Source organism: Anopheles coluzzii, chromosome 3, assembly GCF_943734685.1.
Source record: "Anopheles coluzzii chromosome 3, AcolN3, whole genome shotgun sequence".
Taxonomy (NCBI): Eukaryota; Metazoa; Arthropoda; class Insecta; order Diptera; family Culicidae; genus Anopheles; species Anopheles coluzzii.
In genome coordinates, this window is record NC_064671.1 from 25,807,501 (window position 1) to 25,832,620 (window position 25,120).

Genomic DNA, 25,120 nt, shown 5'->3' on the forward strand with positions numbered 1-25,120 from the left:
TGCCTCGAGATCAATGGCTCAGTATAACCTTCACGTAATGACCAACGGTACAGGTGTTTGCTAACCTTATGTATCCTTATTTCAACACCACTTTTCTAACCCATTCCCTATCTGGTGGCATGTTAATTTCGTTCAAAGCAGTTAATACAGGCCGCTTTAATAGAATTTTCACCCAAGCTTTAATTAGTTTCTCTCGCTGTAAATCACTCCATCCCCTTCAACCCTTGCAGCAGCCTTACATGTAAGCAGCAAAACAGATGAAAAAAAAGCGCAACACAAAACTCGGACAATCAACTACCATCCAACCAGTAACCATGTGCTAGCTTCATAACGAGTTTGGTGTGCCGCGCTGGTAGACGGGGAAAAGCGCTTTCCTGACGCTGGATGCATATAAGCATAGCTAGCGTCCTCATTGTCGTCAACCTTTGCATCACAGCACAGCAAGGTTCGCTCAGGAAAAGGCAATGACATTGACGAGAGCTCCCCAAAGGGCACACACATACACACTCACACTTAATTCCAAAGCTGCCTCCGCTGCTCCGTTGAGGGATTTCCCGGGGTTTTTGGCTTTAAAATTCCGTACCTCGTACGGCAGGGAGCACCGTTTCATCATCATCACTTACGTGGCTAGTGAGATACGTTTTTACGACGAGATGAGCCTTTTCGGAGGCTGTGGAACAACACTGCTCATACTCATACCACGGTGTTCGGCGATGGCACGGCATGACGATGCTGCTCATGATGCTGCTGCTGCTGCTGCCGCCGTTAGGTTTCTTCATTGTTCGGTAGCTAATGGATCTCCGGCGGTAAGGAAACCTTGTACGCTACCAGGACCATCGTCGTGCGAACGTGTACCATCTCCATCATCATCATCGTCTTTACTATTTTAATAATTTTGCCTCGCTTCTCGCTCGGACCCATGTCCGGTTAGTGGAAGCGTCGTCGGATGGGTTTTACGTGCTGCTCATAATCACTTTCACCCTTGTGCTGGGGTTCTTCTACAAAAAACCCGTAAAACAGGGGAAAAGGAAGCAAAGGATGAACGAGCTGCGAAAGCTTCCCTGCAGAGGCTACGTTAACAACGGCCAGCAGTTTAATGGGTACAGAACGGGTCAAAGTATACCAAAACCTCCAAACCAGTGCCTAAGATGCCTTTCGTTTACATTCTCTCACACCCGCAATCCTTTCCTGTATTATCTAATTAAAAAAATGGAAAATAATTTCATCCCAGACTGGACAACACACTTACCGCACTTCCTGGCCTATGTGCCACTCTCTCCTTGCATTCTACCGGGTGTGTCCGACCACTCCGGTGACCGTAAGTTTTACAACAATTTTTACATGCCAGCGTTATGCAGATTTAATCAAATGTAATTTATTATCTTAATGGTGTTTTAATGCTTGCCTATGAATATAAATTATCAGCGTCTCTCGCTCTTTTGCCAGCATTTTGGTCAACACAGGCAATTCCACGCTGCTCCGGTGTGGTGTTAGGCGTTCTGCGGGGAACTCTCTGCCGCTGGAACCGACTGGCCCTGACCGAGTATAAATATGCCGGAGAGACCCGAAGTCCTTTCTTCGTTTGTTCAGCAGCAGCCTTGGTTGCGGAAATTATACCACAGCTGAGTTCATTGCATCTTGTAGTTACGGGTAAACGCTTGTCTTTTACCAAAGCTCGATGCAGTTTGGATGAGCGGGGAAAGGCAAAAGAAAGGTCGCTTATACTCTCGCTTTTAAGGTAGCATCGAAACTCGTGAAATTTTCAAAACGTATCTCCACCACCGTACATATTGGCTCGAGAAAGAAAGCTCCAAGCTCCGGGGTTTGGTAGACAACGGGAAGGAAATTAGTTTTATAATTATTTCACGGCATCGATCCGAGGCACAAGCCGGTGCACTGGTTACTCGTACCTTTGAATAAGCTCGGCTTTGCCCTTCTAACTATACCGGCAGCAAAGGAGATGGAGCTTTTTCTTCGCTCCGTGTTTTACCCGTACAAGCCGCAACTAGGGCTGCAGGTAAAGATTGCAACGAAAACAAGGTGCCAACTTGCACGATAAAGAGGGATAGAGGATCGTTTGCTTGCCGGTAGAAAAGTGTAGACGAAAGTTTTAATTAAAGATTAACGCTAATGCTTTTTAATAAAAGCGAAACCCAGCACCACGGGTAAAAGGGGTAAGGGGTAAGGTCATTATCCCCAACGGGCCAGGTAAGGCAGTGCACGGAAGCCAATGGACAGCAGTTTAGCAATTATGAAGGGAGAGGATTAGAGCAAGCTTAGTTTGGATGAGATTTAATGGAGGTTCACGTTTCCTTCAACATCACATTCTCTCACTAATGCGAGGTCAAAATTATTTATAAAGAATTGTTATAAATCTGCTCTTATTTCTATTATTCTATTTTTTGATAACTTCCAACTTCTTGGCGTCTAAATAAAAAATTGAACTGATGGCTCGATGGTTTGACTAGTTTCAAAACAAACTGTTTTAATATGACATTTGAAAATGCAAGTCTTCTTATAAGTTGGGACATAAATTTGGTCCTAAAAGCAACATAATATCAATTCAGGATTTTTATCGACTTTTAGTTACAGTTTCAAAATATTCAAATTATTCTGTAACAAGAATAAGATGTTCATTGAAATAAACCAAATACGTAATCAATAGCATCAACCGATTGCTGAGCATAGCTTAGAGAAATTAATCCCAAACTGTAGCATTCCACTTCCAACCCATGCACTGCGAAAGCCAATTTACTTTAAAGTGATCTTCTTACACTACCATCAATACTTAAACACAGCTCAACCGCCCATTGCCATGCACTTGCGGTGTAATAATGCAATTATAATTGAAATCGATGAGCATGCGTGAGATCACACACACAATGTTCGCTGATAATGAACTTGAATGAAGTGACTTGATGACTGTTTGAGCGAGCGTATTGTTCCCAATCGATTTTATGGCATTACAACTCGACTTGTGCACTGAAACGCTGCAATTTGTGTTGTAAATTATTGAACCCTAGGGGAGACATTTAAGATGGCGCATTACAACGCTAGCCAGATTGTTGTTCGGTTCGGTACAAGTTGTCCATTTCCCAAATGCGCTTTCATGTAGTTACATTTTTCTCTTTCCATTTCCGTTCCAAAACTCCCCCGTGCTGTGGTAGCATTAGCAAATTATTTCCAACCCTCAATTGAGGGCAGCAGCTACTCAGGCGTACCCGACTGCACATGAAATGGTATGAAATGTGCGTAGAAAATTGATTTCACGAGCTGCTGTGGCCCATGTTTCCATGCTACACTCTCTCCCCCTCCAAAGGTTGGCCAAAAAGTTTCGATTTGTGGGCAATGTTTTCACATACCATTGCCAGTGTAACCTACCTTGACTTGTTGCGCTGTACCATCGTTCCCGCTAAACCGTTGCTAAACTTGCCGTTGCGCCGCTCTGGTTGACGGTTGCTGGAAAAATCATATTACGGTTCACGGTCGGTTCACATGGCCGCTTATGGGCGCGTACACACTGACACAGGCATACACTTTCTCTCTCGCACACACACACGCACCCACACACACACTCGTACTCAAACAGATAACACTGGCCTACGAACCGGTACGCACCACGCACCCTTGGTTACTTCGCAGAATTCGCGCAGCAGCAAGAATATATTTTAACTTTTAACAACTCCACTTGACTTTCGACTTTCTTTTAACTTTTTTTTGTGTGCGGGCGCTTTTGTAACTTTCTTTTCCTTTTCTTGAAGCTGCGCGTATTTATTCCACACTGCGACTTGATTCGTATTCTTTATTTTCACACTAAAGTAGCACTTTTCGCACCGCGGGCGTGTATGTGTGTGGGCGCTCGGGCAACCTTTTTCCCGGATTATTCAAACACGACTCGTTTGCTGCCTTCTTTTTTGCTTGCTTCACAATTTCTTTAACTTCCACGAATCAACCTAATCAAATTGAAGGAAAAAGATGGGAGAAAAAAGGGAAAAGATAGAATAAAAATGGCATATTTTATGCAGTTTGGTGTGCAGAGCCGCAAATAGCAACAAACTGGATAAGGCAAGAAGTTGGTTTCATTCAATTTCATTCGTGGCCTTGCTCACTTTCTTTAGAAAACCGCTGTGAGTAAAGAATGGTTCATTCTAGTTCCGTTTTCTTTTCGTTCTGAAATGTGAAAACACTTGTGCATTTTGCCGTAAAAGAGTGCCGCTCAATCTTGCACATCTGTCACTGTCCACTGCGCCTCGAAAAATCCGTTTCCATACTTTGCGAGGCCAAAACTTAGCAGCTGTACACAATCACTTAATCGCAAACTTTCGCCACCGGAAAATGTTTCGTCTTTAACCTCTTTTTTGTTATAAAATTATTCATTTTCGAAAACGGCACAACGGAAGCAAACGCTACCTGAGCGAAACACGCAACTAGAACTATTTATGTAAATTCAACTTGGTAACTTGGCTTTCGTCGGTCGTCGTTCGTCGGAAGCTGACTTGGAGTGGCTCAGGCAACCGCACGTCTGGGAAAGATCCTCTCAGCTCAACCTTTACACGCAACCTGTGCTGGTCTAAGTTGTCAGTTTTATTCCTCCAGCTCACTACGGGTGGAACGTCTCTGGCAGGTGGCGTACGTACACGCCACCGGGACTTCCCTCTAACCGGCATGTCTCCACCAGACTTAAGTTTTTGGCTTCCCGCTGGTGAAGTATTTTCCACGAGCGCATTACACTATGTGCGTGCTGGGTGAGCCAGTCCTGCCGCTTCTGCTCCTTCGCGGCAAAAACCGCGAAACCACCGCAGCAGCACAACAAAGTTGGTGTTAGTCTTGTGTTGCCTTTTCTGTCTCTTACCCCACAGCTGGAGACAAAGCTGGTGGATTAGTTGCCCTCGCGACTAAACTAAACTGCTGCCCTTGTCAGGGTGTCGAGTTTCGTCCCGTCGGGGTTTTTTTTCTCTCTCCAAAATTCTGACACTCGGAACTAAGCATTTCTAGACCTTCTTTGTTGTGCCTTTCTTTTTCTTCCCTTTTTTCATTGCTTCCTCCGAAGATGATGCTACCAAAAACAGGTCCGTTTCGAACGTTTCGCGCATTTGCCACTTCTTGGGAAGTCAGATCATTGAAATGGGTTTTGTGTGTTTTCCTTCTTCTGCACGCAAAGCGAGACTGTTTCTTTCCCCCCTTAACGAACTTCGGAACTGTTCGATACCCCAAACGGACCGGAACGCCGTCAAAAAAGAAGTGACTTCTTTGGGCGAACAAATAACGCAATGGTGGAATCTCCGAAGAAACTCTACGCAGCAACAACAACAACCACAAAAAACACAGTTTCTGGTGTGGATTTCGCTTCGCAGATTGCTGTTTTTCTTTGCTAAACCACCCGACAATTGACGACGACCCTTTCTGCCAGCCTTCCGGGATCTGGGAACAGTGAACTGCGGAGCTTAAGTTCAGTATAGTTTTCTTGGAATGCGGGAACTTTTTCCTGCTCCGGGTTGAGGTTTATGTTTTTTTTTGTCTGTTTGTTTGTTTCTTCCCACTTTCTTCCGGGGCGATCTTTAAAGCTTTGTTTGGTGTCCCTTGGCCTTCCTTTTTTTTCTTCGGACGGCGTTCGAGCGATGGAAAAGTCTTTGATGAGACTTTTCATCGAATGCGTTGCGTTTGAAGGTGCATGAAAGAACTGCCGAGACTAAAAGCTCACTAGTGGATGTGATCTGGAAAGGAAAGAAGAAAAGAAAAATGCTGCTTAGAGGAGATTGAATTGGTAGTACTAAGAATAGCACACAAAGGCAACGCGTCCTCGACGCGGCAACTGTTGTTGCTGCTTGTAGCGAAACGATATAATATCACGTAATGAGAGACTCATTGGAGGGACAAATTCTTCCTCTCAAACATCCCACGAGACAAAGATCGTCGCGCTGGGCTAGAAATAGCACCAAGCACGCCAGCTGTATTGTTATTTTCATCTTTCCTTTCTAACATTCACCTCAAAAGGCTCTGTGTGATTTGCTACTTCTTTTTCCGTTGCTCTGTGTGTGTCCCTTATGGTCATTTGTAGCTCGCCGCCAGTTTTGCACCCACTGCTAAGGAAGCGTGAACAAACCTTCCTAGGCACGACATGGAAAAGGCAGGCAAAACACGGGCAGGCGAAAAACTTTTCGACTGCCATTTTGCAGCGCACCAGAATGGCTATGCCACGTGCTTCACGTCAAATGTGTGAAACGTGTCCATCTTCAATGAGGTTTGCCCCTGGCTCTGGAGCGGGGTTTTGTGCAAGAGGAACGCTGTGCAGAACACAACAGAATGACACCAACAAAGAAGGGAAAGAAGGAAAAAAGCATATCTAAAACAAAAGTTGCAAGCGAGAGAGAAGTGTAGCACAATAAATGAAGGATATTGCGCTTTTCTGTTTCCGTTTGTTCCATGTTTATGAGTGTGTGTGTGTGTGTGTGTTTTTTTTTTTCCCCGAAAAGAAAAGCGATCGTCTCGGATGTGGATGACTTCCAGAAGCAGGAGAATTGGTAGGAGTGTGGCAAATTTCTTTTTTCACCAAAGACGATAGTCCTTTCCTCCGGGTGAGCAAACTCCAGCAGCTGGGAAGTACAATCCACCATCAGTTTTATTTGGTGAAGGTTGTGTTTTTCCTTTTCCTATTATTTTTGCTGTGCTTTTGTGTCAAAACCGGATGCTTCCAAATAGATTGGATTCGCTCAATCGTACACCAACTGTTGGGCTGAGCTCGATCTGAGCAAGGGAGCGCGAATGTATAGTGTGCCGATAGTTTTGTGTCTGTCGTGGGCTGTCGGTTTTCTCGAGTTTATCAATATTCCGCACTGAAGCGTGAAGGTTGATGAAGCAATTTAGAGAAAATGTGAATATTTTCAACGGTGCTGTGTCTTTTTTTTATAGAATAATTTGGGAGTTTCTTGAGAAAATGATGCGATTTTTGAGTAAATTGGAATGGTGCAAGGTTTTGTGGTAAAAGCTCTCTTCGTAAGAGAAAAAAGAGATCAATTTTTAACATTTTTGCGTGTTGATTTCCGTAGCTCAATTTTTTTGACCATTTAACGCACCTTCCAAAAGCATTTTATAAAAACACACTTTATATAAAAAATATCCTAATCGAGCTAACAGAGACGGGGTTTTCTACTTGCATTGCTTGCTGCAACCTTTTAAAGACAGACCTTTAGACAGTCTCCTCAAAAAAACCAACCACAGCAGAGCCTCACATCACATCGCAACGGTAGCGAACGAAATCAAAACCAGGATGTCCCCTAATGGGACACTGTCGCGAAGCTAATCCAACCAATTTCGTACGATGTACAGCACCACCATTGAGAAATGCACAGAAACGCTAGACTGGGCCGATTTGGGCGGAAATTTATATCGTCATAAAATCTTAGCATCCTTCGTGCGATTCCAGCACTAAACCTACACACACACACACACACACTCACAAACACTGCTGTTCAGAGGCGAAAGTCTAGTTAGAGCCCCCAAAAGCGCACGTTGCCTTTAACTTACCCACAGCTTGCTCTAAGCTCAGTGTAAATAGTAATACAGCCTGCGAAGGCAACGTCTTGTGCCTACCCGACGCATAATACGCGCAAAGAAATAGGTATCATTCACGGCCTTAAATCCTTGGTGCGCACTAAAACAAGGCAGTGGGGTGAACTTGCCGTCGCCTGCCTCGATGCAGAGAAAATGCGGCTTTCGCTTCTCTGTCGCCATCTTTCACCGTGGAGTGATTTTTTGTGAGTGTGCTTGTGCTCGCGGAATAAACGTGAAGGAAGAAATGATTTCAAGATTCAAATAGCCCAATAAGTAAGCGAACAAAAAACAAAATCTCTCTTCCCGAGACAGAGTGTTTTGCGCACAAAATTCATGTCAGCAAAAGGCACTACACGGACCCGGCAATTTCACTGGCGATGGAAAAGATTTGCAAGCAAAAATCAGCACGCACTCGCAGTGAAAGTGTACGGAAAATGAGACACAAACAGACGCGCGCAAAGCAAAAACGAGACAGCTCATCAAACCGCGAAAATCTCTGCACATTCGGCACAAAAGCGTGTAGTGTTTGTCGCTGAGGCACACAGTGTTGCACAGTGCGACATAATTTTCCTCCATCCAATCGCCAGCAATTGGGCGCGTGTGCGCCTTTCTGAGGCGCTGCTCCTCAAATTGTCATTGTTTTCCGCTGTGTTGCTGTGTGCAAAAATTTCCCTAAAACCATTCACACGCACACCAATCAAAGGGAGAAAGAAAAACGCAAAAAAACAGCAATTCAACTGCCATTTCAGTTCGTCGTTTCGAAAAGCAGCGCCCAAAAAGTGAAATAGAATAAAGTAGGCGAAAAAGTTTACGTTTTATGTGCTTTGGGCTTTTGCGTTTGTGTGTGTGTGTTTGGGTGAAGCCTTATAAATTTATCTCTCAATTGGGAAAGTTTGAAAATTGCAACTGATTTGCCTTTGTTGGACGAGAACGGGCAGGGCAAGGCGAGAGAAGCAGCAACTTACTCAAATTGGCAGATCGCAAGCAGGACGGCGCAAAGGGGCCGGAGTGTCTGTCTTGGGAAGCGTTTTTGTTTCTGTCGCCCTTCCGAAACAAACCATAAAACACACATATAAACACCGATTCCGGTTTATGCGGGTAAGAGAAACGACGCCAACGACGACAATGACAATGAGGAGAAGAACAAGCACATGGATACATATTACCCATCCACAGCCCATTTCCATATTATTTGCTCGTGCGGGTTTTCGGGGTGTCCCTTTGTTTCCGGCGAGCTTTCGTTTCGACGAGCACCGCCACCGTCGTCGGTGGGAGTTGAAGCAACAACAGCCCACAAACACAAAAAAAAACCTCCAGCCTTTGCCATTATTTGCTCGAAACCAATATAAAATGTGGTGCCGCTTTTGTGATGCCGGTGTTGGCATGTGTTTGCATTTGTGAGTTTGCGTGTGCGTGCGTGTGTGTGGGAGTGAAACTTTCGTTCAAAGCAACCTGCTTTCTGCAACAACTTTGGCAGAAGCAGGATGTGGTGATGCACACCTTTCGGCTGGGGTATGGCTGCTTTATTGCGAAACAAAGACCGGCGTGGCGTGGCGCGTAGGCCTGTGTACGAAGCAGTTTTAAGTTTGTTTTTATTCTATCAGATCCTGTTGCGATGGGCGGGATTGGGGCAAGTTTTAAAGTGATATCTTGTTATACTTTCTGGCGGGTTTGCTCGTTATCGTTTAAAGCAATGCATGGGTGTAGTTTTTTTTAATGTGAAAAGTTTGTTGCTATTTTGTTTCTTCAAGAAAATCAAGCAATATCTGCAGGATATGTACAAGAAAACATTGATTTTAAAGCCATTTTTTATGCTTGGTTTTTAAAGGCAAAAAATCACTTCAAAGAGCGCACGAGCACGACGATGCTAAAAGCCAGCCATTATTAACCAGCTCTTAGCTCTTCATAAAACTTCATAATTCATCAGTGTCCGCGCTCATTAGTTTGCATTATAAATTCACTGCCACAGCAACTCATCTCATCTCATCACAGAATTTAATTCAATCTGACTATTGCATAGCAAGGGGAGCAAGGTATGGCAGCAAACGCAAGCAAAACATTATAAACAAATCCAGCCAGTTTATAAGAGGTTCTTCCCAGCGTCTTCAAGATGCTGCTTCACTACAGACTTCACTGGAAAGCATTTCATCCACACTACTCCACCACCGCAGCGGTAGTTCTCCGCAGCCAACGACGGACGGACGGACGGACGAGCATAACCAATTAGGAGGAAAATGTATACCGGCACTGGAACGCAAAAACGTTCATTTCATCCCGGCTGATAAACAACACTTTGCACAACACTTTCCTCTGCGCTCTGGTTTTCTCTCTCTCCCTCTCTCTCTTAGCGCACACACACACGCATTCACAAATTCACGGAGATACGCTTCTTCGGGGGTGCACTGTTTGCAGACATTTATCCACTTTCGCAAGCCTTCACTTTGCACCAGCAACACTGCGATCTACACACACACACACAGACACGAGGTACGTTCGTTTCGTGAAACAAGAGCCCTTAAGGAACGAGATTCCCTGTACGAGAACGTGCACTCGCTGCGAAGGAATGCCTTCTTTCTAAAGGGAAAGAACGTAAAGGGACAGCACCAGGGTAGGAGAGGGCACTACAGCGTGGTCGTTTGAAGTAAAGGTTACGATACAGAACATGCGGCAAAAGCGTGTGTGTTATTAGCGAGCAGAGCGAAACAGGGTGGGATGAAATCTTCTCAAGACGTGGATCAGCTGAAACCAATCGTTTCAGCGCCAATTAAACACTGCTACTATTACTCTTTATGGCGTTTTTTTCTTTGTAGCTCTCACTGCTTGTATAGAACAAGGAGGAACCTTAAAACGATTTCTATCGACATTCGCTTACACCGTGCTTGGACCGGGTCTGCCAAAGACCTTGAGGGTGAGTAGAAATTTAAGAAGAGGAAATGAAAGAATTGCTTGCGAAACCTTCGCTCGTTTTGCTTTGGTGTGTCACAGGGCCACATCACAAAAAAACGGAAACGAATTTGTGCAATTCGAGCTGCCAGGCTTCCCCCGGTTTGCTTCTTCCAAAGGACACACCAAACGAACTTAAAACATCCATTCCATTACTTAGCAAGGAAAGGAAATAAAGAGCGGAAGAATATTCTTTCCCCATCGCCATTTCTTAAGCAATTCGCCCAACATGCCGGCGAATGCCCGCCCGTACCCGGTGCTGTGTGCTGTATGTGCTCGGTTCAGATTGGGTCATGCTCTCCCTAACCTTGCCCAACGCCTTCAAATCGTGCTCCCAACCCGGCCAAGGCGCTCAACACCGACCGACCCACCACCGACAAGCCGGCCCCAGAGTAACGATGCAACTTGGGAAATTAATTAATTTTCAATTTCGATAAAACAGCTGCCTAGAGCGTTTCCCATCTCCGCTGACTTCTCACTTCCTCCCCCGTCCCTCGAAAGGTTCACATCGGGGCACCGATAATTTCGGGGGCCCCGGAAACTCCCTCCCTCCGGGGGGGTGAACGAAGGAGGGCGGAGGGAGAGCCTGGGCATGACAGAACGCCGCCGTGCTGGGGCAAAATTGTTGAAGCAGCACATAAATCTTACAATTTCAAGAAAATAAATCGGTGGAAGTAACACAGAGTGAGTGGTTGTGGAGGGGGGGTGCGGGTGTTGGAAAAGTGTCATCTCGCCCTCGCCCTTGCTAGGGCCTGGAATGGACGGGCGGTCGGCAGGTCGTAGAATGGTATGGGCACGAACTTACACCACCATCCTGATGGTGCCGCAGTACGGACCATCCATTCCGGAAAAACTGCAATCACTTTAATGGAAAAGCAAGATGTTCGCTCCATCCCGCTTTCCATCGCAGCCGCTGCCCCGTGCCACTCGCGGTGTGGCAGAGTGGGGGGGGTTACTAAAAGTGGGCAGGATTCATTTCGCATGTTGCTTCTTAGCCAATATAGTGCTTGTGCTCGCGCAAAGTACGCGCTTCCTTTTTGGTGGCGCTCTTTGGTGACGGTCTTTGGGGGGATTTTTTTTTTGTGTTGCCCTCTTTTGAAGCCATGTGACCAGCACGCCTTTTTTCCGCAGGCAGTTTGCGACAACTTGGTACGCTCTTCCTTTCTTTTTTTTGCTTTTTGTTCTTTCCCTTGCACTCGTTTAAAGGGAGCATGGAAGTATCATAAGGGAATTTCCCTTCACTTTCGCCCCACACAGCTGCCACACAGCTGCCACACAGCTGACTGGAGCGGAGCGTGGCAAGAAAGTTTAATGGTTCGGGGTTCGCGATTGGAGAAAGCGGAAATTTGCAAGAAAATGCGAAGAAAATGTGTTTTCACAACAGCTGCTGCGAGGTCGGTGTTTGGCCGTGGTAAAGTGTTTTTCCCCCCTTTCTTTTGCTTTTCGATATGCAACTTCCTTCCGGTTTGGGTGATGGCCGGTTCGGTGGCAACATGATGGACAGGATGGACTCTAACAGGGAAATGGGTGGATAAAATGCATTGCAAATGGATCGTGTTTTTCATCGAAATTGAAGTGCATGGAACACACGATTTCCTCAACCAGATGCATCCAAAAGTAAACCGACCGTTCGTTCCCATCTTTCACTGACTTTAATGTAAACTCCCTAAGCGCACGCTTTCGTTTTCGTGTCAACATGGCTAATGGTTTAATGTTCACCTTTTTTAGTACGATGACGCACATTGACTGTGCGAAAGTGGTCGTTTCAGCATAAACAAAGACTATTGGAATGTTTATGCATCGCTCGTCGCAGTTTCTTTCATTTCACCTCCAAAATCGACCCGTGGGTTGGAAACACACGCGTGACAAACATTTTGTTCCCTCAAATAACGCACCTTCACAGTTTATCTCTTTTTTTTTTGTTTTTTCGGAGTACACGGAAGCAGGATAAATAGGAAGCAGCTTTGGTTTCCTTTTTGGCTGGTTGGAAAACAGCCCTACGCACTATTTTTTAACGCGCGACGCGCATAGAAAAACCCTCCTCCTTTCGGCGTAAGGATTCGGTCGAAACTAAATCCGAACGGGCGGCCGAACGTTTGCTTTAAATGCTACATTCAACAACGGAGCCGCGAGTGGCGGCACTCATGGACGTGGTGAGTGCTCATTTTTTCTGCACGCTCCCGTTCTCACGACCGTGTGTCGGCGTGGATTCTCACCCTAATATCCTCATTCAGTAATGCCAGCTGAGACTGGGTTGATGTTATTGGGATTATGAAAGAATCGCGAAACAATCGAATCGAAAGAGCGAACGAGCGAAGGGCGGGAGAGTGAGTGACGTTTCGAAGTTCGAAAAACCACTCACGAGTTTTTCGGGGCGCAGGCGCGTCTATTTTGTGTGTGACACGTGAACGCGAACCAACGCGAACGAAGCGGTTTTCCTTGGACGGATTTTCATGCTGGTCGCTTTCACCGGCCGCGGCCGAAGTACATTTTCTCAGTTTGCATTGTGTATTTTGCTCTCTCGGTGGTGAATATCGTACCGTGTGGTGAATTTCTGTCGGGTTTCTCACGCTGCTGCAGTGGGTTGGGTGACAACTGAGCTGCAGAGTGTGGAGGTGGCAAATGTTGATTATTGCAACAGACCTCTTATCATGGTCATTGTTTTGTCATCCCGTGCCACCATTCTCTCTCGCTCGCTTTCCTGTTGTCTGCTCTCCCGTTTTTTCGCTCTCTTATTTTCCTTCCGAACGAGACATACTCTCATTGCATCTCGTGCGGGTTTAATGGTAAAGCCACACAATTTAATTCGACAACATCGAAACATTGCTCTTGAACAGTTACAATTCGGAGCAGTTCCTCTCATTCAGCTATCTCCTGTAGTCACAATCCAACGAACAAAACCAACCATTCAGCCAGAAAAGGGTGCCATTGGTGGTGTGTTGCTCCTGTTGAGACCGAAGGTGGAAGATTTTTCTCACGCTGGTGACAAGATTTTCCACGAGTTGCTCCATCACACCACACCCGACCGGCACCGGCTTTGTATGGGTGCCGCTTTGGGGCGAAGAGAAAATTAACTGAGAAATTGTGGTGGCTCGTGTTGCTGGGAGTTAGTACGATCGTTTCCCGCTAGAGGATGCTTCGAGGATGCTGGCATGGATTTGGCTCCCCATTCCGTTCGTCGACAAGTGGAGCATTTGAATCAAATGGTTTTAACGGAATCTTTTAAACGTTGGACTTTGTTTAAGATTGAATTATTTAACATCCGAATTGATTGTTTTCTTGTATGATACATTGAAGACACAAATCAATTGTATTTTAAATAAACGTTTTGTTAGAAGTCCTATACCCGATTTTGTTAAATAAACAAAAAAATATCATCTGGACAAAATGCGTGTCCAATAACATTCGGCATGTTTCATTATTTGAAATTTAAGTTTTAGTTATTAAGTCAAATTTTGTGAAATTAAGCTCCTGCCGGTCGGTCGGTTTTAAAACGCATTTCTAGATAGGCAACACTTTCCACAAAGTTGAATACATTGAATTCCTTTGAATAAAACGATCGAAAAAAACCTAACAGACATATATTGTTCAATCATAAACACCTACTGTAAACAATACCATGTTTGGCATGATGTTTGCAATTTGCAATGTATAGCATACTTGTAAAAATGTAATTCCCCCTCAACCCAGCAGAAACAATCGTTTCACTAGGCAGCATTGCGAAACGTTTTGTAAATTTCACACCCACTTCCATGCATCGCTGCCAAGCGCTGCTAGACAGCTAACAAGGCCTGAAATTGCACCTATCGTTTGCCCATCGGTTTAATTTAATTAAAACGACTTCTCCACCCCTGCCGACCAACCAGGAGTGCACGAATAAAACTCGAGTGCAGTGTGACGCGAAAAAGGCAGAGTGGGAGTGCAAAAAGAAAGAAGGAAAAAACTATACTACTCTCAAATCCGTTTACCGTCGTAGTTCGTCGACATCAGCGAGCTGCGGCTCAGCATTAGCGGCGGAAAAGGAATTAAGCGAAAAAACAGGGAAAAGGGTTTGCAAAAAGAAAAATGAACACGACGAACAGGAGCAGCAGCAGCAGAAGCACCAGCTCGATAGTTTGAGTGAAGAAACTCTCCGCTGGCCGTTTGGAAGGAAGGCAAGAACAACCGGCTGGCTGATGAAAGAGCGATTCCTTTAATCACCACACATTCCATTTAATTGCTTTATAAATTCAGCATGAAATTTCGATGCACGTCGGTCGAGCGGCCGGTTGCTGCACCTTGCGAGATTCAAATGGTTGAAAAGTGTATGCTGCCTCGCACAAGCAAAAAATTGTATGTATGTATAACTCACAAAACCATTGCTTGCTGAACGGGATAAAGTGGACGGTGGCCAAACAGGAAATGAGATTTCATACGAGGCGTTTCGGCAAAGGAAATGGTAACACGGTGGAGTGAGCAATGCGCGAAAACTAACCGTGCCTTTCTCGTTTACGGGAATATTCGGTAGTGCATTGAAGCTGGGGTTTCCGGTGTATTTTTTAAAATAATATAACGCTGGATTATTTTACCCGTCTACGGTAGAGTTTTGGTTTACTTTTCTTGATATTGACTTTAATGGATTTAAAAATATATTTTTTCCTCCTTAAATGTGTTTTAAAACCAGAATGAAGTGAAATAATACTAATGCCAACATCGCTAAAAACCGTATCACTACGAGTCGAGGCGAGATTAACGGGTTACATGGTCCTTTTCTGTTCTGCGCGAGTGTGTGTGTGTGTGTGTGAGTATATGTTTGAGTGAGTGAGGAAAAACGGCGACTACCTGCACACCCGACAGTGTGTAGGGTCAGCAAAATACTACAAACGGAGCTCATTTTCACTGGCATCATTAGCACTGCGTTTTCGGCACGGCTTTGGGTTGAAATGGGAGGCAGCAAATGAAGGAATGGAATACCTTACCCTTATGCCCAGTTTCAGCCCTTTCCCGCCCGCGAAAGAAGGGGTAACAACCTAGAATCGAAAGGCTTTATTCTCGTGGTAGCGATCCGAGGGTGTGTAATTTCAAACCCGTAGCAAATTAAAATTTTGATTTTTTAACCCCCTTTTCGTTCATCCTCCTGCTATCATTCTCTTGCCCACCTGCATGGGATCGTGTTCGGATCTGGTCTGGTGTGTTTTTCTTCCGACATCCATTATTTTTATTATGTACATACATTCCTGCGCGTTTGTGAAAGTCTTTTCAGCCTCTTTCTCTCTCTCTCTCTCTCCTTGGTTGGTGTTTGCTTACCGCCGCATCAGTAGTGAACATTCCTTTTGGCCAGTGTTAGCGGGTTCTGATCCATGGAATACACGGTTTAGGATTTTTTTGTGTGTGTATGTTACACGATCATAATTTCAGTACGGGTGTGCATTTTTATTACACATGTACGGGCAAATTAGAGCCGGGGGCGTACAGGTGTGCTTACCGTTAGTAACGCGAGCCCTTTTTAGCCGGGCTGGATAATTAACAGGAAAATGTGTTATAGAAACTCGCGTTTTCCCTGCCGTAGAACACTCCTTATGGATAATGGGAAAGGATGTACGCTGCCTGTAGGAATCGTTGTTCTTGTTAAAATTTTATAAAAATAGGGCAGACAACTCTTTATAATTTTTATGTTCAGGGAGAATTAATAAAGCCGCAAAAAATGAATGTACACTGGAACAGGGCACATCTGAAAACATGATCCCCGTGTTCATCAAGTTGTGTTTCATCGGATACACATTAGAAAATGTTTTCTTACTCAAATTTTGCTTAAATCCACAGATTATCTTATTTTATCACCATATTCAAACTGTTTTACATTGATTTGTAAGGGAATTTTTGTCATAATAAAATAAATAACAAATATTTTTCATGTGAAACACTTTTATATTCGCAATTATGTGATTTATGTTTTTTTTCAGAAAGTCTTCCAATGTTGCGTATTTTAGTTCTGTGTTTACAGATATGTACAAGAGATAAACATAAAATGCTTAATTTTTAACTGTTCCTGCCTTAACAAACATTTGGAGCTTGTCTTTCCACTGTCAATCAATTCGGGTGAGAGGAAAATGGCTAACTTTGCGTAGCTCTTGGTTGATCTCTTTCGATCAAAAGGAAAAATAATACATTTACCATCGTTACAGGCAGCATTGAAGCCACAAACCGTGCTGCTTTATTGCCAAATCATGTTACAGCTCGGTGCCAGAGACCTGGCTAGACCCTTCACTCAACACACCTTCTCACGCCGGGCCCACAGCAGTTGGCCCGTTCCCGACCTTTGCCGCAAATGTTTCGCATGAACAATCGGCTAACTAGTTGTTCCGCTTCAGTATAACTTTCCCACAAAACACACACACACGCACACACACTACCCATGTGGCTGGGGTTCGGATGGTCGGTTGGTGAATATTTAAGTGCTTTGAGGTCACCTACCTTGATTTCCTCCTAGCGACCCATAAAGCAAGCAACAATTTTACACGTTCGGCATCGGTTTCAAAACTCATTACCACAATCTTTTTGAAGATTTATGAAATTTTAACTAGTTTTACACACCCAGATCAACCCAGCCGGAAGTATCTTTGACACAAACTTAAACGAAACACGCAAAACTTTCCCTGCGCCCGGGAATCGGTTTTTCGGCGAACGGGTCCTACGGTTTCTCTCCGGGCCAACCGGGTAGTGCTGGTAGTGTCGATGAGCCTGCTTGCTCCCTTTTCCATCGTCTATGTGTGCTTTTGTACATGCGTTTGTATGTGTGTTGTTCATCGTTCCACAAGCGCCTCGTTAACGATTCAAAGCCCTTGCACACCCCTCGTTCGCTGGGACGCTTGGCAGGATAGCCTTCCTTTATGGGTTGCAAGTGCAGCATCCAGCCACGCAAGATGATTGAGGACATGCAAGACACGCTGAGGGAAGTGATGCACCATTAAAATGTATAACATCTCACATCCTGCCGGCGTACGAGCGAGCTTACGAGCGAGCTTCCGGCTACCGAACCTTGGCACTTGGGTACGGACTTTTTTAAGCCCATCCAACAACCATCCAAGCCGAGCGCATGCGACCCGTGTGGAGCACTCCCGACGAAACTTTGTAATCCTGCGGAAAATTGGGATGACTTGCGGTGGGGGAAAGAAGCAGGTTAGAAAAGGGTTAGCTCGACGCAAAATAACCCAACGCAGTGTCTCAACAACGAGCTAGGCGATGGTTAGTTGCTGCTGCTACTTTCTCGGCACAGGGACGACAGATTAAGCCAAAACAAATTAATATGGAAACACTCGTGCTTCCCTTGATCTTCGGGCTGCTTTCGGCTTTCGCAATTTAACAGCAACTTTTCGTGTACTCCTTCCAAAGTTGTTTAATTAACACTTGCTATCTTTATAAATATTTCAACCATTTTCTTTCCACTGCAAACGTCTGGCGTAGATTATCTGGCGTGGCTGCAAGATCCCGATACGATAAAGAGGAGACGAGATCCGACCCCTCCTTCCCGCTTTCGAAACACCTGCCCCTATTCCTTGGGGGGGCGAGAGTTCCACTACCAGTTCCAGTGCCCAGGTCCGGTTTTGTGGTGATCATGAAGGGCCAAATCGTTACGGCGTGCTCCGTGCGTACACTCGATGAATAGTTAATTGATAAGCCCCAGGCAACCTACCGTTCCGGGTAGCAAGCGGTACCCGTAGAAACCGCATAATGTCAACGAGACCTGACTGCTGCTGCTGCTGCTGCTGTGCGACAACGGAGATGATGAAGTTGTTCGTGGTTTACTGGAGATGATCGTGGAGTTCTTTCCTGCTGGGCCCCCTTACGACGGACCGGTTGTTCGTTTTCCTTTCCGAGATTAATAATTCGTTTGACTTTTGGCTTCTTCTGGTGTCTGCAGTGAGCGATTCGATTCGGGCAAAGAGTAGATTAATATTAATGTAACATTTGTCGGAGCAAAGCATTGGAAGTGAAAGGTGTAGCTTTAGAATAAAAATGTGTCTTTTGGGTACTCCTGTAGTTGAATAATTTAGATCACATTATAACTACTACTGCAACGAGCTTAACATCAGTGGTCACAGTCTAAAAAGGGTAATGAAGCATGATTTACACATCTACTCACTCACTCTTGGTATTGATAGCCCCGTCATCAGGACAATCCGTCCACGGTCGCAATCATAAATCAAGCAACAGTGTTGAACGCCACGTTGATTTTGCGCACGATTCACAAACACTTTTTGCTCAACCGTTCGCCGCTGGGACCTCCCCGACTAAATGTGTTTGTTTACGGTGGCATTTTGTTTGCTTGCCGCGCCATCATCATCAGCCCTGGACGGGACCCTTGGAGCGGGAAACTCAATGTTTACCCCACCCATCCCGCCCTCCGTTTCCATCCTTTTACAGTTACGCCCCCTTAATTTAAAGAGCTACAACTGTTTATTTGCTTTTGGAAAAGCAAAACAAACTCGATGAATTGCTGCGGCGGCAAAAATCTTATGTCACCCGAGGAAAGGTACTAAATGGAAGGTGTGTGTGTGTGTACCAGTATGTGTGTGTGAGTGATAGTGGTGGTGGTGGTAAACATTTCCCAAAGTACCCGTGTCCCGGGGAATCGGTTCCGTGGGCGATAAATAATTTAGTCGTTTAATTAAACAACCTTCTGGGTGCATAAGTAATTAGAACAAATGAGCCGTGGCGACGATATCGTACCGGTCGTCCCGGCTACGAAGGCGCCGATGACAACGGAAACGGTGAAGAAACCCCCCCCCCCCCCCTCGACGGCACCGGTTCTTCCGTTCCGGCCGCTTGATGTGGAGTCAGCCACGGGGTTTCGGTCTCGGGCAGGTTGAGTGCAACATACCACACTGCCGCGCTTACAACGCCCCTGCCGCACTGTGGGACGGTGCTGCGCGAGCTCTCTGCGGTGAGAAATGACATCATTCAGCAGGTCGGAAGCAAACGGTGCAAGCGCTGGTATGCCGTACGGGGTGGGGAATGAAAAATGTCATCTCCCACCCGGAGCGTTTTCCGCTCTGAAGGGTTCCTTCCGGTTTCCTTCACGCGAACAGGCGACCGCTTTCCCTCCCCCGGACGTGGAATGACGTGGTAAATATGGCCGCCTTGTCCTTTTTCCGACCTGACACTACGCAGAACGCGTGTGCGTGCCTACCGGAAACGCGGGGCAAAAAGGAGGGAGAAATCTTTCCTTTTTCCCCATTTTGCCTACTTTCTAGGCTTCGTCGGACTTCCTTTCCCATTCCGCACGCACGGTAAAAGGGGGTTTCCACTTTCTGTCTTCCTTTTGCCACTGCTACGCTTCCCCGTTGCAGGGAGTTTTGTTTTTTACGCCTTCCCGCACCCATCATTTGGCATGGTGAGGAAAACCCCATTATCAAGCACACTCCGGGAGGACGAAAGATGTCGCGTCTCCCACAATTGGACCGTGACATCAGGTTGCCCGGAAGATGCAGCAAATAATAGTAAAAAAGTAAACGAAAACAGACACACACAGAAACAAAAAAGACCCTGGCAGCACACTCCACCGCGTGTTTGGTGGTGGGTACTCGAGAAAAGTGTAATTTATGCCTAACGCACCCGCCCGCCACGGTCCGGCGCACAGCATGTCCGTATAATTAGCCCATTCGCTGCCCTATTTCTTAGCGCTAGGAAGAATAGACGCTTTCGCTAGGAGTCTTAGTTGTGTTGGTTTTTTTGTTCTTCATTCGCTTTTCTTCCTTCTAGATGAGTGTGTTTAGCTGTCCTTTCGCGCGAGCTGTATAATTTATTCGAGTTTTTTTTGTTGTTGCTGCCCTTTCCAACGCCCGGTACTGTTGCCGCTTGCGGTGCTTTCGTACTGGCCCCAGCATCCCTAAATGGTTTAAGATAGCGGTAAAATTAACGAAAACATATCTCCCGAACGTGTGTCCCGTGGAGTACCCGTGGAGCGCGTGGAGGTATGTCGTGTAGGAGCAGGCGAAAAGGACGAAGAATCTTGTAGATGTAAATTTGTGACGATAATTATCATCTCCAGCTACTGGGTGGTGGTTTGCATTTTATTTTTGCTGGACGGTTTCTTTTATTTTTAATGATAAATTATCATCACTTCCGCGTAGTGTTATGGTGTGCCTGAAGAATTCTTTGCATATTCAATGAAACACGAACTATTGTTTTATGTTATTTTGAAAACATTTCCAATTAAACTTTTAAATGCAATAATTAAATTGAAAGAATCCAGAGAAAACATTTAATTAAATTAATTTTTCTGTGAAGTTCAAAAGCAGATCTGCAGAGTTGATGGGACATAAACTCGCTTTTTCCCCTGAAAGCTATTTCTGTCATTTAAATCGTTTCAATTAGCATGCATTCTTATATGTGTGTGCTTTTGAAAGTGGGATTTCAGTGGAAGGTTAAAATGGACTGCTGACTTTTCCACGGACAAATGGTTACGATGAGGAACAGCTAACACGAAACCGCAGTTAACAATGACAGCAGAATAATGCTTCACCTCCAAAAGCATTACACGTTTTGTAAGGTAGACTGTGGATTAAAAAATTACGAAATATTTCTCAAAAGATCATACAATGAATAGGATGATTGCTCGGGCCGTACTTTGCCAGCTTTCGCCTTTACTTTGCGCGATATGAAATATTGGGTGTGCAAGAAAGTTTGCGTGTGTTAAAAATATTTGTTTCGAGGATGTAGAGTTGAGAAGAAATAAATTATTGCATATCCTTGGTCAGACCCATTCCAGTTCTGAAATTAATCCGCAATCCCTTAATTGACCTAAAAGTATTCAAAAACTTGTACTAGTCCCGGAACTTATAATCTACCTTTATTGCTTCTGGAACTGGTGTTTAACACATACTGTTCATGGCAGTGATGTTGAACGCATTTCTTACTTGGTTCTATGAACTTATCCCGAACCAATATCGGTAAAGGTTCTGATCCTTACTCCATAACTACCCTGAACTTAAATCTGAAGCAATATCGATTCCATCGAGGAATTGTTCCAAATTTCATACCGTTACTGGATTTGAGCCTAAGTCGATATCGTTCCTGGGACGCACCAGTAAAGGTCCTGGAAATTATCCTGAACCCATACTGATACTAGAACAGCTTCAAAAGATAAGCCTTTCTTTGAATTCATAAGTCATGAAACTGCTCCCTTTTAAAGGGTTTTCGAGGATTATATAGACATGTTCAGCGAGTTGTAGATTCGTTCAGGCATATAATAGACTCTTTCAGCGAGATATAGAATTGTTGGGAAGTAGTCGTTGAAATGTTTAGCAATTCTGTAATGTTGTCATTTGTTTTGTTTACACACTGTGCAGCAGGGTTCAATTTTTCATTCTTAAAAGTCCTCAAAGTAGCTAATAATCATTCCCCAAGCTGTTTAATACATGAATTAGTTAAAACAAACATATTTTTTACGAAAACCATTTGTTTACCTTCTGATGAGAATGATCAAAGTGTATGAATATCAGGTGGTCTCGTCCCATACAAATTTACAACTAATTTCGGAATCAAAAAAAGCTCTTTTTGACAGAATGGGTGAAATGAATTTCCATAGGAACGGTTCGCTTTGTTCTTAGCAACACATACGTAGTACACATTGGTGTCCTCATCGACGGCATTATTTTGATCCAAAAATAGATTTTAATTAGTTCAGATTTGGTTTAGCTTACAATAACAAATATTTTGAGTGCTTTTTAAGGTAATTCAGTGCAAATAACGAAGATTCAAAGATTGTTTGTGTATTATGCAAGTCATCAGAAAGCTTGTTTGGGGAAATGTTTTCACCCATGCTGTCAAAAAGTGACGTTCAAATTTTGCTATAAAAACAGGCTATGAGACCACCTGATCTTCATACACTTTGAGAATGATCCAAGCTGCAGTCCAAGGGGTACGAAAGTGACAGCTCTACAGTATAACCGAACATGTCAACGCCTACTTCCGAACAATTCTATATCTCGCTGAAAGAGTCTATTATATGCCTGAACGAAACTACAACTCGCTGAACATGTCTATATAATCCTCGAAAACCCTGTATGTTATGGTCCAAATTCTGTACCTGTTATTCTCTCAGTTATGGAACGAGGCATAAACCTATGTTGGTCATCGATGCAATACAATGCCTACTTTGATCCAGCCAGCGTCTAAGCTCCCATATTTGTCAATGAACTAAGCAAGAAATCAGTTAAAAAGTAATGTATTTATTCAGTAACTTTCAGAAACCTTTTCATGGGGACAAGTAAGAACAAAATTAAGTAATTTATCAACTATTCTGGCGGAGTCAACGACTTTCAGCATCTTTAGCTAATTATAATAATCAAATGCTAAGTCAGTTCCGAATAAAACCAGATGTTCAGAAACTAAATTTAATCACGTTTGGTCTCGTTGATGCCTGAATGACTTTAAATAGACCGGATTTGGATGTCGGAGTGACTATAAATAGCAGTTTAGATTGTACGCTACACCATTATAAATCAATCCTACAAAAAATGATGATTAAACCAATAAGTTACCATAAATACGTTAAAACTTACCGACCAACCCAATAATTTTCTCTCAACGCATGCAAAACGAAAGCAAATACGCAACAAATACCAAACCGTAGAATCCGAAAGGCTTATGAGTGATAGTCACTATTACCTCCATGCCACCGCGTTTGTCGTGGTTTTCGCACGAAAGATTGACTCGAGAGTGCGGGTTGGGTAAGTTCATAATTTTTCCCTCCCAAACGGCACCGTGCACCGAGACCTTCGAACACACCGGCCCACCACACCTCCCACGACAGCACTTCCCACGGGGGAGCAAAACATGTTTTATTTAAAAATTTATGAATACTCCAGCTGCCTCGCTTCTCTTACAATGCTGCTGCTGCTGCTGTTGCTGCTGCTACACACCGGTTGGTCATGGTCGTCGTCGCGTTCGTGTGTACGTGCGTTCGAGAGCTTTTTATGTTGGTGACATGAAAATTGTATTAATATGCAAATGAAGAATAAAGGCCATTGTCATAAAGCGCATGAGAAGCGGGTAGACAGAAAAAAAACGAGAGAGAATGAGAATAAAAAAGGCGTAGGCACACTGGCACTGGATCACCCGTTGAAGCATCGGGTAGATCCTTAACGGTGCGAGCGGAGGATGGAGGTTAAAAACAAGATCCAACCGGGCGTGGAGAATGGACATCGGTACCGCATTCCTTGCCCGGGAGCGAGTCCATCCGCCCATAGCGGAACTGCCGGAAATGGGACTCAAACTCAATCCATTTAAAAACGTCCCGCAGCGCTGGGTCTGCAGAAAGGAAAAGGGGTGTAGTTAACGAAGTGACTTTGTCCTCCAGTGCCGGCGAGGACATTGCCAGCGCGGCGACGAGCAGGTACTGGTGAGTGTTAACGGCAGCCACTGTTTACACAGCGCGGGGAAACAGGAAACCCCGGAATCATGCTAATGGGCACCGCGCTAAGAGCATTGTCCGCTCCGAGTGGCCGGCAAGGGTCAAAACAAGCAAGAACATGCGGCCGGTTTTTTTGGTTGTATCCATGTAATAATGTATGTGTGAGGGTGCATCATCGTTGAGTGCACGGTTGCTGTTGCCTGCCAGTGTCCTTGAGTCCGTGGTCAGTGCTGTTTTTAGCATCCGCCGAAAATGTTTGTCTCATTGAGAGATTTGGGTTGGAGCGAAACAAAAAAAAATGGACATGAAACTTTTTGCCTCCACCAACTCCTAAATAGTTGCTACCACCGGCTGTTCGGGGAGAGTCACGAGCACGATGAAGGCGGTGTTGTAAAAGTTTTAATGAGTGTACCGTACCACCGTATCGTCATAATGTGGCGCGGTCCGCCATGATACTGGCGATGAAACCGGACGTTGCCGGACGTCCTGCACTCGGACACAATGGCTGTCCGAGAGATGCCAAAGATTCTTGCCCTGGATTGTGGTGGTGGCACGGTGGAGAGAAAACGGCCAACTATAGCAGACTTTGGATTATTCTTTTTCCGGTCATTGCGCAACGGTGGACTTAGTGGTTCCATCCGCACCGGGAAAGGTAAGCTCATTTAAGCTTATTTTTGGTGCCTTGTGGTGTGGTGGTGGTTTGATGTAAAAAAACATGCAGCAATGCCTGTAAGCATATTGAAAGTAAGCGATTAAAATGGTTCCCTGCGGCAATGGAGCCGCTGGATTAGAGATTGTTGTCGCTTTGATAATGTTACTTGAGCTTGGGGTTTATTTGGATACGATGTGAGTAAAAAATAACTTTAAATAACTTGGTGTTGCAAAATAATAGTATAAAAGACTACGACTATAGCACGTAAAAACCACATAACTACATGCTTTACTCATCTACTAAAGATGCCGAGAGTGTTTGTTTCTCAAGAGTTTGCCAAACCACAGCTTTAATTATTGCAAATCGCCGCGGTACAGACGTGGTAGGTCTCTTCGTAGATTTGATACCCGTATTGATCAATCAGACTTGAATTTTGAATTCTTTTAAAATCATACTAATTCATGTTTCACAATGTTGCAATCAGCTAAATAGACTATAGTAACTATAGTTTTTCATATGAGTCTTCAATAAAAATTGTTCAAAACTAAATTTCTAGCTGAAATTGATTATGGTAATAA

General features: G+C 44.6%; 1 protein-coding gene across 1 annotated transcript in view; it reads right to left on the bottom strand.

Moving 5' to 3' along the window:
- LOC120956662 (protein O-mannosyl-transferase TMTC2) overlaps positions 1-12,554 on the bottom strand; it is a 162,083-nt gene extending 149,529 nt beyond the window's left edge. Inside the window, exons 1-2 of the mRNA XM_040378329.2 lie at positions 12,390-12,554; positions 3,382-3,953 (exon numbers count right to left, since the gene is read on the bottom strand). Of these exons, the coding sequence (XP_040234263.2) occupies positions 3,382-3,404 (23 nt within the window). The 5' untranslated portion in view covers positions 3,405-3,953; positions 12,390-12,554. The remainder of the gene's footprint in view (positions 1-3,381; positions 3,954-12,389) is intronic.
- Between the last annotated feature and the right edge of the window lie 12,566 nt (positions 12,555-25,120).